Raw genomic sequence first — 14,982 nt, 5'->3', positions numbered from 1 at the left:
CATAAAGTCGGATAATTTATTTTAAACAAACCTCGCTATAATCTTGTTCACTAATGAGCGAGAATTGCCGACATTATCAGCGCAACTCGAAAATTGATCATTTTATATGTAAGGTCCGATGCTATTGGAAGACGTAATTTGCGGTCAACCAATAAGAAGCTTCGAAACTCGGGGGTGTTGGTTATAAATCAAAACATCGAAGATGGACACGAAAGGCAGGGCCTGAATTTCATTTTTCAGAATGGGGGGGGGGATTCCCCCCCTCAGTGACTCAAATGGGGGGGATTTACACAGTTTGGGGGGGATTTATACAGTTTGGGGGGGATTTATACAGTTTGTGGGGAATGCTACTTGTGGGCTTAAACAGCTTAGGTCTTACCTTCTGCCGCTACTCAGATTGAAGATCTCTACAGTATGCAACCTTTTGTCACCATTTGAGGGATCCTTTTTAGTAGACTTTTCATTTTGATATCTCCAAATTTGGATAGCATTGTCAGACAAAGGCCGGGTGGATAAACGCAAGTATTATTCCCACCAGCCGTCTTAGATATGGACTGTTCAGTTTCGGGTGGAGGGTAGAAAACCACCACAAAATGAAAGAGATCCTTTACAGCATGACATTGCTGACTGACTGTATTATGCCATCAAACACCAATAGCGGTTTTCTAGCAGTGCGAGTAAGGCTCGAGGAAGAGTTTGGAAGGTTGTGTGCCTTTTAGTTAAGCTAATTTTACAACCTCCTTAGTGTTGCTTTGCACAGCTGCTTCTTCCTCATCTTCATGCACTATTCTTTAAGTGTCACTGCTTCGTTTAATTATAAAAAAAAAGAAAAAAATCAGTCTGTTCTTAATAGCACTCAATGAATTTATTGACACGAAAAGTCTAACTTAAAATCTAACTTAAACCAGTCTGCTGACTTTTCAGGATTCTCTTAACTGTTTGTGTTATTTGTCTCTTCTTTTAGTGGCCATCTCTTTAATCAGTGACCTTTGCTTTTTCCTTTTATAACATTTTTATATCATCTTTTTTTATCAACTTTTATATCATTTTTCTATTCTCATGTCTGATCTGATCATCCCTGTCCTCTGTTTAATGTCTACAATTAAAATAAGAAAACACTATCAAACTGTTCTTAACACTGAATGAATTTACAAACTTTGTTTCAGTCCACATATAGAACGTTAACATGACAACAGTCTTTGTTGACTTGTCAGGATTCTCTTATACCATATAGCCCTGTCTCCTGCGTCATATGCCATCTTTAATTTAAAAAAAATCAAATTGTTCTCAACACTGAACAATTCATCTTTGCTGAGTGCAGGATTCTTGTACACATGTAGTCTTTCCTACTCTTTCTCCTAGTGGTCCTCCCTTTTGTCAGCATCAGTGTCCTTTTTGCTTTTCCTTGTAAATGCTTTTTTCTTATAGCCATGCTCTGATCTAATCCCCTTCGCAACGTCGACGTTAACGTTATTAGCTGTCTCGTCCTGTGTATTCTCAACGGTATCACTCACACTGCTATTACCACCATCGGATTCAGGAGTTTTCCTCTTAGCAGGGGAAACTTCTGCCACTGCACTTGTACGTTTTAGCCAGCGGTCCATGTGTTTTACAGCTAAAGTCCGAGAGAGGAAGAGTGTGTGTGTGTGTGTGTGTGTGTGTGTGTGTGAACTGTCTGCGTCTGCTGGTTTTTTCTCTGAGTAGGCAATGGGGGGAGATAAGAGGGGGGTCAGTCAGTAAAAGGAGGGTTAAATTCAAGTAACCTTGAGAACAGAAGGTAGTCGCGCATTCACACTGATCCATTATTAGATTGCCGTTGTCAGGCAATGCAGTAATGTGTGCGGGAATCTCTCGCATTAGAATCGTTAAAGGTGCGGGAATTTTAAAAAATATGCGCAATACCCGCAATCCCGCGCCCAAATTCAGGCCCTGAAAGGTACTGTTTATCTTGAGAAATTGCAATTGTTTGATGGATTTTGCTTAAACTTTAAATGATTTTCGCATAAAATGCGAATACAGATGATTTTCTTTTCGCAAATTGGAATAAAACTTCGCAATTTGCGGACGTGCGAGTGGCTAGCGTGAGCCCAGACCACCACCAGCAGACCAAAAACACACTTTCAATCCAGTTTTATTGATTGACCTTGGGAACATAGTCCAGTTTTGTAAAACATTCCTATTGATAGACTTTGGGAAACTGTTATTGATGGCTCTTGGGAACTTCCTTCCGTTTTGAAAAGCACAACAAACATTAAATAGTTGGTGAACGAGTATAACGTTCACGAGGGGTTAACAATGTCGGTTTATTGGGCTGACCTAATGTTTTTATTTTACCTTTCCAGTGATCTTTGCAGAATGGATTGTTGACCATCATTGATGAAATCTCTCTTCTCTAACCGGCGTTTCAATCCCCGACTCGCTCTCGCCACCTCTGGCTGCACCGCTGCACTCAAGTCAGAGACGCGAAGGGGGAAGGGGAGGCGGTGAAGAGGGCGGAGCCACACGCTCTGGAAGAGGGGCGGGGGGATTGGGCAAAGCGTTCCATTCTGGCTTTGAGTTTTCTCACAGATCAGCGGTATCAACTTCAGCGCGAACTTGACTGAAATGCGAGTTCGGACGATATGCGTACTTTTTAATATGAAAACGTACAGTCGTACAATGAGGTAAAAAGTCGTAGCGGCTACGCAAAATGCGTACAGGTTGGCAGGTATGTCATTAACAAAACAAACAACGAAACCTCACCAAAAGCAATACCTCGCCCCCTGGTGGACTCTGTCCCAGGTGAGGTGGTAATAATAATAATAATAATAATAATAATAAAGTGACTGACAAGCAGTAAAGAGGAAAGCAGAGTGAAAGACAAAAGAAAACAGATGAGTCTTTAAAGACATGCTGGCTGTGTGAAGAAAATTACTGAACACTAAAGCTATGATGGAGAGACAAATGCGGAAAGTGAAGTAGAAGTTGTAGGAGGATGGAGAAGGTCAGAAAAATAGAAGGGAGAAAAATTACTGAGGGCTTTAAGTTGAAGTGATTTTTATAATTTATTTTATTTTTTAATAGGGAACCAAAGTTTTGGAATACAGTTATAACGAGATTGTGGCAGTGAGGGTGTGGCTGAGCGTCAGCTGTTAACAGCAAGGAGTCAGGCTGAACCAACAGGGGACATGGAATAAACATGTAACACCTGCATCTAATTACTGGCTGTTTATTAATGTGTCTCTGTGTGTCTTTCAGATGGCCAGTAATGAAATCATTCATAACAACTTAAATGTGATGACATTATCAAATTTGGAGATTTGAATATGAATAATTTTAAAATGTATAAAAAAATTATATTTATAATAATAGTAAGCATAGCAATGAAAAAATGCTTATTTCAAAGATTACAGCACTTTGTTTACATACATAATTTGCAATTATTTTATCTGTGACAAACAAGAACCGAGCTGAAAGTACTGTGCGAGTCGCCATTTAAGATATTTCAGTATAGAGTGTACCATGAAGATTGGTCCAGCTGTTTTACTGTAGTATCATTAACAAAAAACAAAGAAACATACATACAAACAAACAAACCCCACTGAAAACAATGCCTCGCCCCCTGGTGGACTCCGCCCCGGGGAGGTAATAAAACTCTTCCACTGCATTTAAAGGCAGTTTGTTGTTCTATGGACATGGAGCACACTGCAGAGCAACTACACTTCTGTAAATGTTGTATAATAACCAAATAATATTTGTTTATGCATTCAGCTGGTTGCTTTTAAATACAAACATTTCTGCAAATTGCAGTTAAATATCCGTTTTCTCCACTGATATACACGATCAGTGGTAACAATCTGTGTTTCTCTCTGTGCTGTGAATTTCTTGTTTGTGATGTTGGTATCTGTGAATTGGTCTGTTACAGCAGTGAAGAGTGCGTGAACTCCATATTAATGCACACAACAAACACAAATATATTATATTCAGGGACTTTTGTCCATGTCGTGCACCTCTGATTGATTAATGGTCCATTTGGAGGTAAAATAAAGGAATATGGAGTGTAACTGTGTCGTTGTGCTTCAGATTTAAACCCCAGTAGATCAGTAACCGCAGAAACAAAAATAAGATATTTATATTAAAAAATACAGAATCTAATTTTATGTTACAAAAACTCACAATGTAATTAAAATAGAGGCAAACCGACCTGAAACAAAGCATAATGCTGTCGATATAAATCACATGTTAATCTACTGATAAACTGATATTAACTAAAAATGTGGATTAAAAAACATCAAGTCTTAATTAATTTCAAACAAGTTTTCATTCAGTTTTCTTTGTTCTTCATTTTTGGACCAAGCATTAACAATCTGATCCACAGCTCTGCCTGGTCTTGTTCTTTCTGACTCGACGTGTGCACAGCCCGCTTCAAACCCTTTACGCTTCGCCTCTTTAACTTCTGCATCAAGTTTAGCATAAAATTCTTCCTCTGCCTGTTTCCTGGCTGCTTCTTCTGTCTGTGCTTTCTGGGTCTCCAGTTCTTTCTTGTGTAGCTCTTTAATGTACTCAATATTTCTCTCCATCACTTTGTATCTTCTTTCTTCTTCTTCTTTCTCCTTTCTGAAATCTTCCTGTTGTTTCTGTAGTTTTTCCTCCATTTCCTTTTTGAGTTCTTCCTCCTTTTCCTTTCTTTCTCCCTCATCTTTTTCTCTTTGTGCCTTTAGCTGTTCCTCCATATTTCTGATCTTTTCATTCAAATCATTTTCTATTCTTTTCTTTTCTTGTTCTTCTTTCTCTTTTCTTTCCTTCTCTCTTAAATCTCTCTCCTCCTTTTCTTTCTCTCTTTCCCACTCATATTGCCTCTGCTTCCTAATCTGCTCTAAACTCCACTTATCCATAGCAGCAATTCTTTCCTCCCAGACCTCCTGCTGTTTGTTTCTCTTCTCCTCCTCCTCTCTCATCCTCTGCTCCCAGTCTCGTTGCTGAGATAACTGAAGATCCTGTAGTTCCTTCTTTTTACTTTCTTCTGCATCCTTTATCTTTTCTTCTAAATCCCTTCTTCTCCTGTCTTCTTCTGCTGCCTTCTGTTCATACTCCTGTTGTAGTTTCTTTAATTCTTTTTCTTCATGAATTTTCATCTCTTCTTTTTCTCTTTGAAACTTCTCATTCTCCGCTCTCTGTTGCTCCTTCCATTCTTGTTCTCTCCTCTTCCTTTCCTCCTCCTCCTGATCTCTCCGTTTCTGATCTTCCTGTCTTTTTCTCTCCCACTGTTTCCTGTTCTCCTCTCTCTGTGTTTATTTGATGCATCCATTCCTTCATCTTCATGTCATCGTCTTCTCTTCTCTTCTGAAAGTCCTCTCTTACCTGTTGTTCCTTTTTTTCCATATCTTTTTTCATTTGCTCTTCTCTCTGTTTAAATTCTTCCTCTTTTCTTCTCTCCTCTGCCTCTTGTCTTTCTTTTTGTTTCTGCATCTCTCTCCTCATGTCCTCCATTTCAGTTTCATGTTTGGTCTTCAGTTCTTCTTTCTCTCTCTCTATCTGCTCCTCTCTCTCTTTCAGTATTCTCTCCTTTTCTTTTTCTAGAGTTTCCTCGGCCTCCTGGAACATCTTATTAGTGTAGCAGCCTCCTCCGTTCACCTTCACCATTGAGTCGATTTTATCCAGGAGCTCTGACACCTGAGTGTTGCTGGATTTATCACTGTTGCTGAACACTTGATATCGTTTACCACAGGCCCACAGAAGATTGTTTAATTCTGGCCCAGCACTTTTCATATACTGTTCAAATGTCTGTTCTTTAAGCACATCACCCCAGGTGAAGAGTATGATGGTGTATGTGCTAGATTTTCTACCAAAAGTCTTTTCAATGATGTTCACTGCCTCTCTCTCCTCCTGGGTGAAGCATCCGATTCTCAGCACCAGCAGGAACACGTGAGGACCAGGTGCTGCCATCGATATGCATTTAACAATCTCTTTCTTGGTTTCTTCATTATTGATATTTGTGTCAAACAGTCCTGGAGTGTCGATCACAGTAATCCGTCTCCCACTGAGCTCTACTGTCTCTTTCTGACACACAGTGGTAACTGATTGAGCTGACATAATTTCTTTAAATACGTTTTTCCCCAGAATGGTGTTTCCTGATGCGCTCTTCCCAACTCCTGTCTTCCCCAACAGCACAATTCTGAGAGCATCAGGGCTTTTTGATAAATCTGTACAAATGGAAAAAAAGCCATTGATCTTTAAAAGAGACAAACATGAATAAAGCTACTCGAGTTATTATAAAATAATGTCATGGGTTTTGTCCTTATTTTCTCTCATTTAAACTGTCAAAAAGTAAAATTACATCTGCAAATTTAATTCCAGGTGACATGCTAATGATAATGTTGTAAAACAAAACTGTCCTTTTCCTTCTCGGAACAGCAAACAGACTGATAAATACTCAGATTATTTTAAATTGATAATCACTTTACCTTCTGTTTGAGTCCTCCTCTTGAGTTCAGTCACTTGTTGTTGCAGATTTTCATTTTCTCTTTTGTACTGCAGCTGTGTTTCAACCTGGGCATCATTGTACATGGCCATCGTGTACGGACGATGATTGTTGTTTTTAAGAAGATCTTTAACACTTATAAACAGATCATCTGCTTTTGTTTTGCTGCTGTAGAATCTATATCGTCCTCCATATGTCTTTATCACAGACTGAAGAGTCTGATCTATCTGTTCCTTCTGCGACTGCTGGTTGATGAGGAATATGACATGGTCATTAATTCTGGAGCTGAAGACCCTCTGAATCATCTGTATTTCTGCTTTATCTTCATCAGTGAGACCTTCAGGAACCATGAAAAAGAAAACATGGACTCCAGGATCACAGACAGAGACACAGTGTCGAGTCTGACGCATCACTTCCTGTTCTGAGAGCCGAGTGTTGGAGAGAGTGGGCATCTCCACCAGCTTTATCAGGTGTCCACACACTTCTCCCTTCCTTACCATACACTCGGAGCTGGACTCTGACTGGACCAGTGAGGACTTTTTACCCAATAATATTTCAGACACGGAGGCCGTTAATGCTTCCATTCCCAGCAGCACTAGGTTCAAATGTTTTAATTCTACAATTAAAACAGACAAACAAACAAATTAATTGTGTTGACAATTACAATATTACAACAGCATCAGGAGCTGTTCGTTTAGCGACAGAATGATGGAACTGTCAGTGCACGCTCAAAGGTCAACCTGTAGATGGCAGTAATGCAACACTGTGGATGCCAGCTGCCGTAAAACCCAAAAAAAGAAGGTAAACCTGCGCATGCGCACAAGGACTTCCTCGGTCTGCTTGACTGCACGAAGCAAGTGATTTCATGCACATCATTTGCTTTAATCCCCTCAAATTAAATAACTTCCCAGCCACAGAATGACCTGAGAATTTTTAAGATATTACAAAAATAAATATGTATCACAATGACCACATTTCAGAGGGAACTAAATTTCACCGATTTTATGAAATCAAAAGGCCGTCTCGCTTTAAAAGTGCTATACAAATAATCTTCACTTGACTTGAATGCTAGAAAGAGAGCAAGCAGAATTCTACAGTCTTAACCTGAGTGCAGAATGTGCTTTAGTTTATAATGAGCTTATAATTTCATTTCTCATTTCCTGAGTTTGAAAGACCTGTTTTAAAAAACACAGGTAAAAAGAAAAATAAGAGGTTTAAAAAGAGCCTTTGATCAGTGATTGATCACTGCAAATAAAGTTAACGTGAAGAGTGTTGTTCATTTGAATTCATTTATGGTTTAAATGCACGCATTTTGATTCACATGAAAGTCGGTCTTAGACCGCGTGTTGTTTGATTTACTTTGTTTACTATCTGTATTTAGTTAGATCGTGCATGCTCTCTCTCTCTCTCTCTCTCTCTCTCTCTCTCTCTATCTCTCTAACTCCCTCCATCGACCATCCCCCTCTAGGCACGGCCTGGCACAAGGCTCGCGCATTCCATTCACATTCCATACACACACTCACACCTACTCATACACACCCACACACTCTAAAAAAAATAATGGGGCCAGTACCGGTTCTTCAGGGCGATGCCATAGAAGAACCTTTTTCAGGGCTTCAAAGAACCATTCATGCAACAGTTCTTTAAAGAACCATTTAAACCATTTGTTTGAGCAGTGAAGACAGATTTGTGTAAACATAGCCTATGTGCATTGACCAGCAAATGGTAAGAGAATGCCAGGCTCTGAAGAACCATTTCCAATGTGAAGAACCTTTTGCATAATGTAATGGTTCATCACAGAGTTTTGACTCTCCATGGAACCATCCAGAGATTTGAAGAACCACTGAAGGACCTTTTATTTTTTAGAGTGCACGTGATTTCCCTATCACCTTTTAACATCCACTCGCCCCTACACTGTAACACTGGCTATAGCTATTACTTCTGATCACCATTAATGCCTTAATTATCATATACACTTCTGATTCTTATTTGTATGCATTGTATCACCATTTATATTGAATTATTCCTTGGCTGCTATTGTTGCTATATCTGATCAGTATTAGTTTGCTAATTCATGTCAGCTATTTCAATAAATGGTATCTTTGGAATAAACTGTGTCCTGTTTATTGTTACAACATCCACTGAATGTCAACCTCTGCAAAACAAGTATTCTAATTGCCTTTGCCCATTTGGTTATTATATGAATGTTATAGCTCTAGAGTAAACATATTACATTAGAGCTACAATACTCACTAAACTATAGCAACATCAAGTTATTCCAGTGATTAACAGTTTAACTATAAACTATTAGACACTTGAATTAATGATTAATGAATTTATGAGACTGATCCCTTTTTACATGAGACTGATTTGATAAGCCTATTGCACCTCCATATTTTGGTGCCCCGTGTGAGGATTGGTATTGTTGGCTTCAGTGATTTTTGTAGCAATAATGGATAAATTTAGTGTTGAGCCATGCCATTCTAGGCCTCTTCTCAGTAATAGGCTAGTCAAGTGGAGTTGCCAAGGCTATACGAGAGTGTATTTTGGGCTAATTGCAGTGTCCTTTACTAGTGTTGTTTAACTAACAGTCTTGTGTGTCAGTCATACTGTGAACACAGCTAGTAGGGAGTAAGTGACTGTATCACCAGTAGCCATTGATAGAAACAAGTACAGTTGGCATATTTCGAGAGAGAGTGATAGTAAATAAGAGCCACAGGTTAGAAGCCGGCGGCACGGTGGTGTAGTGGTTAGCGCTGTCGCCTCACAGCAAGAAGGTCCTGGGTTTGAGCCCTGCGGCCGGCGAGAGCCTTTCTGTGTGGAGTTTGCATGTACTCCCCGTGTCCGCGTGGGTTTCCTCCGGGTGCTCCGGTTTCCCCCACAGTCCAAAGACATGCAGGTTAGGTTAACTGGTGACTCTAAATTGAGCGTAGGTGTGAATGTGAGTGTGAAGGGTTGTCTGTATCTATGTGTCAGCCCTGTGATGACCTGGCGACTTGTCCAGGGTGTACCCCGCCTTTCGCCCGTAGTCAGCTGGGATAGGCTCCAGCTTGCCTGCGACCCTGTAGAAGGATAAAGCGGCTAGAGATAATGAGATGAGAATGAGATGAGGTTAGAAGCCTCACCTGCGCATTTTCTTATTTTTGCTGTTTGAGCACAGCCTGTCTGTCATCGCCTCATAGCCACTATATTATCTTACATTAAAAGGGGTAGACTGAGAAATAGTGCCCACATCACTAGCTCATCAGGTGTAGGTCCATGCCTGAACCAGGCAGTCAGGATGAGCCACCGTAATCCCCCACATACGTCAGGAGCTCTCTGGAACTTATTCCCCTCTCTGACCTCGTCTCTGATCTCCTCAAAATCTCTCCTAAGGTAAGGGAAGAACTTGGGCAATTAACCCAGGATGAGTGTCAGACAGAGATTGACAGCTTGGTACAATACGTGCAGAATCCTTAACGTGGTGTCATCACCATCCAAGAGGTGGTAGGCAAGTTATTTCTGCTCCATCACCAACATACCTGTTTGGAGCTGGAAATGCTCCAGGTGAGAACAGGGAGCTGGAAATGCTCTGGGGGGGAGAACAGGGAGCTGAGTGCTAGCCGCGACCAGCTAGACACAATGAATCAGACCCTGCGCAATGAACTCAAGCTTACCAATGATTCGCTAGAGGAATGTGCCACTAGACTCCAGCTAGCTGAACGGTCTAGCAGGAAAGCTGCCAACAACTGGGCCCAAGAAGAAAGTCGTAAAACACGCGCCAGGGCCCAAGCAGTGCTTTAGGCACCATCCATGCAGGCAAAGGCAGAAACAGAGCCCAGAGCTGGGAGAGGTGCCAAGTCTGACACAGACTCTGAAGATTTCTTGGTCAGTCGCCAAACGCCCCCCCTTTCCAAACCAAAGCGCCAGGCTGCTGCCCCCTCTCGCAATCCCGGTGGAGCAGAATCATGCCCACCTGCACTTGAGGGGCCCCCAAAGCTCCCAACCATTAAAAGGGAGAAGAAGTATTCAGCGATAAACCCCACCTATGAACACTCGTTCTCTTCCTCCTCCTCTTCTGATGGGTACCATGTGAAGTATCCCCCTCCATCAAACTCAAGTAGAGAGCGAACCTCCCCAAAGGTCCAGGAGGACACAAAGGAACCATTCCCCTGGCCTCTGTATGCGCCAGCTTGACTCCTTTGCAAAGGACATAGAGCAATTCGACCCCTACAACCGCAACTCCAACATTGAAGATTACCTCAGGGAAGTGGAACACTGAACTCCTGATATCTTATGCCTGGCATGACACAGTCACTAGGATGAAAATTCCTAACCAGACGGTGTTCCTCAATGTCCCACAGGGAGCTACCATTCATATAGATGACAATTGTGTTACATCACCTCAACCCTGATAGATATGAGACCAAAATTGAAGTGATAGATGCATTCCAAGGTCACGACCTGAACATTGATGACACCCTTCAACAGCAGCTCCTGGCTGAAGGGACTAAAATGGTAAAGTTCAATCTGGAACCAGCTGAACTAAAAACCATATTCTCTAACCAATTAGTCAGACAGTCATCTAATCTAGGACACCCTGTCAGTCTGGTTGCCCTGGGACTCCTCCTCAGTGGCTGGGTCATAATGGCAGGAATTGCGTACATGCTATACAAACACATACAAAACGCTACAAACCAAACTTGACTCCCTAGTCAATTTACCCGACAGCTGGAAGTGCTGCAGTGTCCAGTACACCCCCTCACCGCAGGCCGCCACTAACCTTCCAAAAGAATAGGCTTGCTAACTCCTATAACTAACACCTCTTTGTCTCTGCTTCCAGGTATACGGTACTTGAAATGTGTTGAATGTATTTGAAAAATATACTCAATGTGTTGAATGTATTTTGAAATGTAACCTTTTAAAGTATGAAATACCTCAGAGTTAGTGTTGCTTAGTTACACAAATAGTAGACATATCATCTGCCCAGATACTCATAGCCTTATATGTGCCCAGATGCCAAAACCTGTATAACCTGCTAATGTTTTCAGGACTGAAAGAGCGCAAGTCAACTACAGACATGGATTATACAGCCTTCTGTTGCTCTCAAGGACTATGGAAGAACCCCAGTCTTGAGACCAAAAGGGGGGGGGGAATGTAGGGATGGATTGCCATGCCCGTAGCCATAGTAACCAGCTTCCCCCTTTCACTGTGCAGCATTGAACACACCAATCCCTGTACTCAATGCCATGTTCTATCTCCGCCCATTCTTCTGACTCCTTGTAATGGTACTGGATACAGAGATGATACCGGATACCAAATACAGTGACTTCACAACTGTGCTTTAAACCCACGGTGGAATCGAAATTCTTTCTCTCTGGCGGTGGGTTTCCGTGCGTGAAAGAGAGACATCGTGCATCGGTGCTACAGAAGGACCGAGAACAAAGAACGAGCTATTGATACCAGACCTTTAGCCAAAGTTCAATGTATTTGACCTTCGCATAGTTGTAACAATAACTGAACCAGTTAGTCACTGCAGCCCACGCAGTATTTCAAAGAGAAAAGGCGACCGGATCCCTTTTCTCTTTCTCAACGTTGATGAACTATAAACAAGATTCCTTCCAGATCATCAGATGACCAACGGAACACCGAAGATCTTCAGCTGACGAGCTGTAAAAGTGAAAGGAACAAAACTGTCTTCTCCTTGGACCTCTGTCTTCTCCTTGGACCTGCACTCCGCGCTGTCTTCGGATAACAGAAGGCGCACTTCCAAGCGAGAGTGATCTCAAGTAAGGCTGGCATCTGGGCAATTGTTAGTCTTAGTTGTGGCTAATTAACATGAAGAGTGTTGTTCATTTGAATTCATTTATGGTTTAAATGTACGTATTTTGATTCACATGAAAGTCAGTCTTAGACCACGTGTTGTTTGATTTACTTTGTTAACTATCTGTATTTAGTTAGATCATGCATGCTCTCTCTCTCTCTCTCTCTCCCTTTTTAACTCCCTCCATCGACCATCCCCCTCTAGGCATGGCCTGGCACGAGGCTCGCACATTCCATTCGCATTCTATTCCCATTCCCCACACACACACAAACACATGATTTCCCTATCACCTTTTAACATCCACTCGCCCCTACACTAACACTGGCATATAGCTTATTACTTCTGATCACCAGTGCCTTAATTATCATATACACTATTGATTCTTATTTGTATACATTGTATCACCACTTATATTGAAATATTCCTTGGCTGCTATTGTTGCTATATCTGAGCAATATTGGTTTGCTAATTCATATCAGCTATTTCAATAAATGGTATCTTTGGAATAAACTGTGTCCTGTTTATTGCTACAACATCCACTGAATGTCAACCTCTGCAAAACAAGTATTCTAATTGCCTTCACCCGTTTGGTTGTTATATGAATGTTATAGCTCTAGAGTAAACGTATTACATTAGAGCTACAATACTCACTAAACTATAGCAACATCAAGTTCTTCCAGTGATTAATAGTTTATAGCTAAACTGTTAGACACTTGAATTAATGATTAATGAATTTATGAGACTGATCCCTTTTTACATGAGACTGATTTGATAAGCTTATTGCACCTACAACATAGACTGGAGTGTGAGCAGTCAATAACTTGTAAGTTGACTGGATCATAAGCTAAAAGTTTTCTGTTACCATGTTACCTTTTATGAGTTTACTGGAAAATACTGGAATACTGAAAAAAAAATAGGATAATTTGTAATTGTGTGGTGGGTACTTACCACTGTATTCCTTCTTTCTCAAACTGAATCCAACTTGTTTAAGTTTACCAAATGCGGGCTGTGTGCATGCTTGACCAAACAGTCCTTGAATTTTTGGTTTAGTATGCTCTCCCAGTGTTACCGTTTCTTGATTTTCCAGTTGACCTCCGAATTGCTCAGATGGTTTTTGGCCTACTGCAGAGTCAGCTTCTTCATATATCTCACAGATAAGGTTTCCTTTATTCACCTTGACCATCTCTTCCATCTTCTTCACAAGAGCATCCTGGCTGCATTCACTGAAATTTAAATGTCTGTAATTACATTTGGCAATGATCTCCTGTATGACGGTTTCTTGATCTTGATCAACACTGATGCCGATTTCTATGTTCTTTGTCGTTAGCACCATGGTGTAATTATGAGCCTCATCAGACAGATATGAAAGAATGCGATCCACTCTTCTTTTGTCTCCTTCAGTGAAATCTTCTGGCTGTACAATTAGCATGATCACATGAGGTCCAGGAGCTGACAGAGACACACACTCTTTAAAACACTGTGTGAGCTGATGACTTGAGAGGGTTTGTTGAAAAAGATGAGGTGCATTGACGATGGTGATGGATCTTCCTTTCACATGTCCTCTAACTCTCCCACACTGAAGTGATACTGAATGTCGAGACCCTTCAGTCTCAAACGCAGTTGTGCCCAGGATGTAGTTTCCCACACTGCCGGTGTCGGAGAGACTTTTTCCCAACAGAATAATTCTCAGATCAGACACTGCAAAAGAAAAAAACACATTCAAAGCTACAGTGCATGTACTGGGTGTAATCCAATATCATTATCTTTATCTGTATCTGTTTAGTGCTAAAAATATTTATATTTGGATTTAAACTGAAAGTGGGCGTGGTCTGTACCAGAAGGTTTTTATGAGAAGCCCATTACTCTGCCCTGGAAACACTGAAAATCAGTGAGGGGGGAAAAAACAAAACAAAACAGGACTTCTGGAAGAAGAATCCATTTTAGTCACAAATTATAACTTTTTAAAATGTATTCATTCAATTTATTATATAACTTTTAACTGTTTAATTTTTGAACCAGATGTCCTATGGAACTTTCTGGCAAGTTTTATATCTTCTTTCAAATGTCACTGAATAAACTATTATTATTATTATTATCATTATTATTATTATTATTATTATTAATAATAAACTATTACCACATACTGTAACTGTTTCAAAACAACAAGGACTTTCCCTAATGAAGAAACTTACAGTTGACAATAATAGCCATCTAATATGTTATCAGATTTACATAAGTTTTTTTGTTTGTTTGTTAGATTCCATAAATACCAGAAATTTCTATGGACATTCTTATCAGACACTTCTATAAATCTGGAGGCACTCTGAGGGTTTCTGGAGTCCTTTAGGCAGTATTTTGTTATCATGACTGTAATTTCCAGAAAGATTTTTTAAGAAGAACAGAGAACAATCATTTAAGAACAAGGAAAAAGATTTGCAATGAGCAGACAAATTAATATGAATTAAATGAGTATTTTCAGAGAGCCCAGTAGAGCTATGCTGGTGTCCAGAGGGGGGAGGGGGGGGGGAGAGAGAGAGAGAGAGAGAGAGAGCATGTGTGACTGTTGTGTCCAATTTCAAGATTCAAGCAGACCTTGTGGCTTCCTTTAACAAGCTTTCAAATAAACAAAGCTGTACCTTGTCAGATGAACGGTTGATGATGGATGGATGGATGGATGGATGGATGGATGGATGGATGGATGGACAGGTGGGTGGATGGA

The 14,982-nt window shown here is 40.7% G+C and overlaps 1 protein-coding gene across 1 annotated transcript; it reads right to left on the bottom strand.

Moving 5' to 3' along the window:
- Positions 1-4,277: 4,277 nt before the first annotated feature.
- On the bottom strand, positions 4,278-7,044 carry LOC132871053 (golgin subfamily A member 6-like protein 7). Its single transcript, XM_060905206.1, has 3 exons — positions 6,444-7,044; positions 5,161-6,182; positions 4,278-5,072 (listed from the first exon to the last, which is right to left on the bottom strand). Exons 1-3 carry the CDS (start codon positions 7,042-7,044, stop codon positions 4,278-4,280), a joined length of 2,418 nt encoding a protein of 805 aa, XP_060761189.1.
- Between the last annotated feature and the right edge of the window lie 7,938 nt (positions 7,045-14,982).

Source organism: Neoarius graeffei, chromosome 22, assembly GCF_027579695.1.
Source record: "Neoarius graeffei isolate fNeoGra1 chromosome 22, fNeoGra1.pri, whole genome shotgun sequence".
Classification (NCBI taxonomy): domain Eukaryota; kingdom Metazoa; phylum Chordata; class Actinopteri; order Siluriformes; family Ariidae; genus Neoarius; species Neoarius graeffei.
Note: the sequence above shows the minus strand (reverse complement) of the source record. Positions and strands in the feature narration are given on the sequence as shown.

Excerpts from the sequence above, each read along its gene's own strand:
- LOC132871053 (XM_060905206.1), bottom strand. The coding sequence starts at position 7,044 with ATGGAAGCATTAACGGCCTCCGTGTCTGAAATATTATTGGGTAAAAAG. Across the intron at positions 6,183-6,443 it reads GAGGAGGACTCAAACAGAAG|ATTTATCAAAAAGCCCTGAT; the intron begins GTAAAGTGATTA and ends CCATTTGTACAG. Across the intron at positions 5,073-5,160 it reads AGAGAACAAGAATGGAAGGA|GAGTATGAACAGAAGGCAGC; the intron begins GCAACAGAGAGC and ends AAACTACAACAG.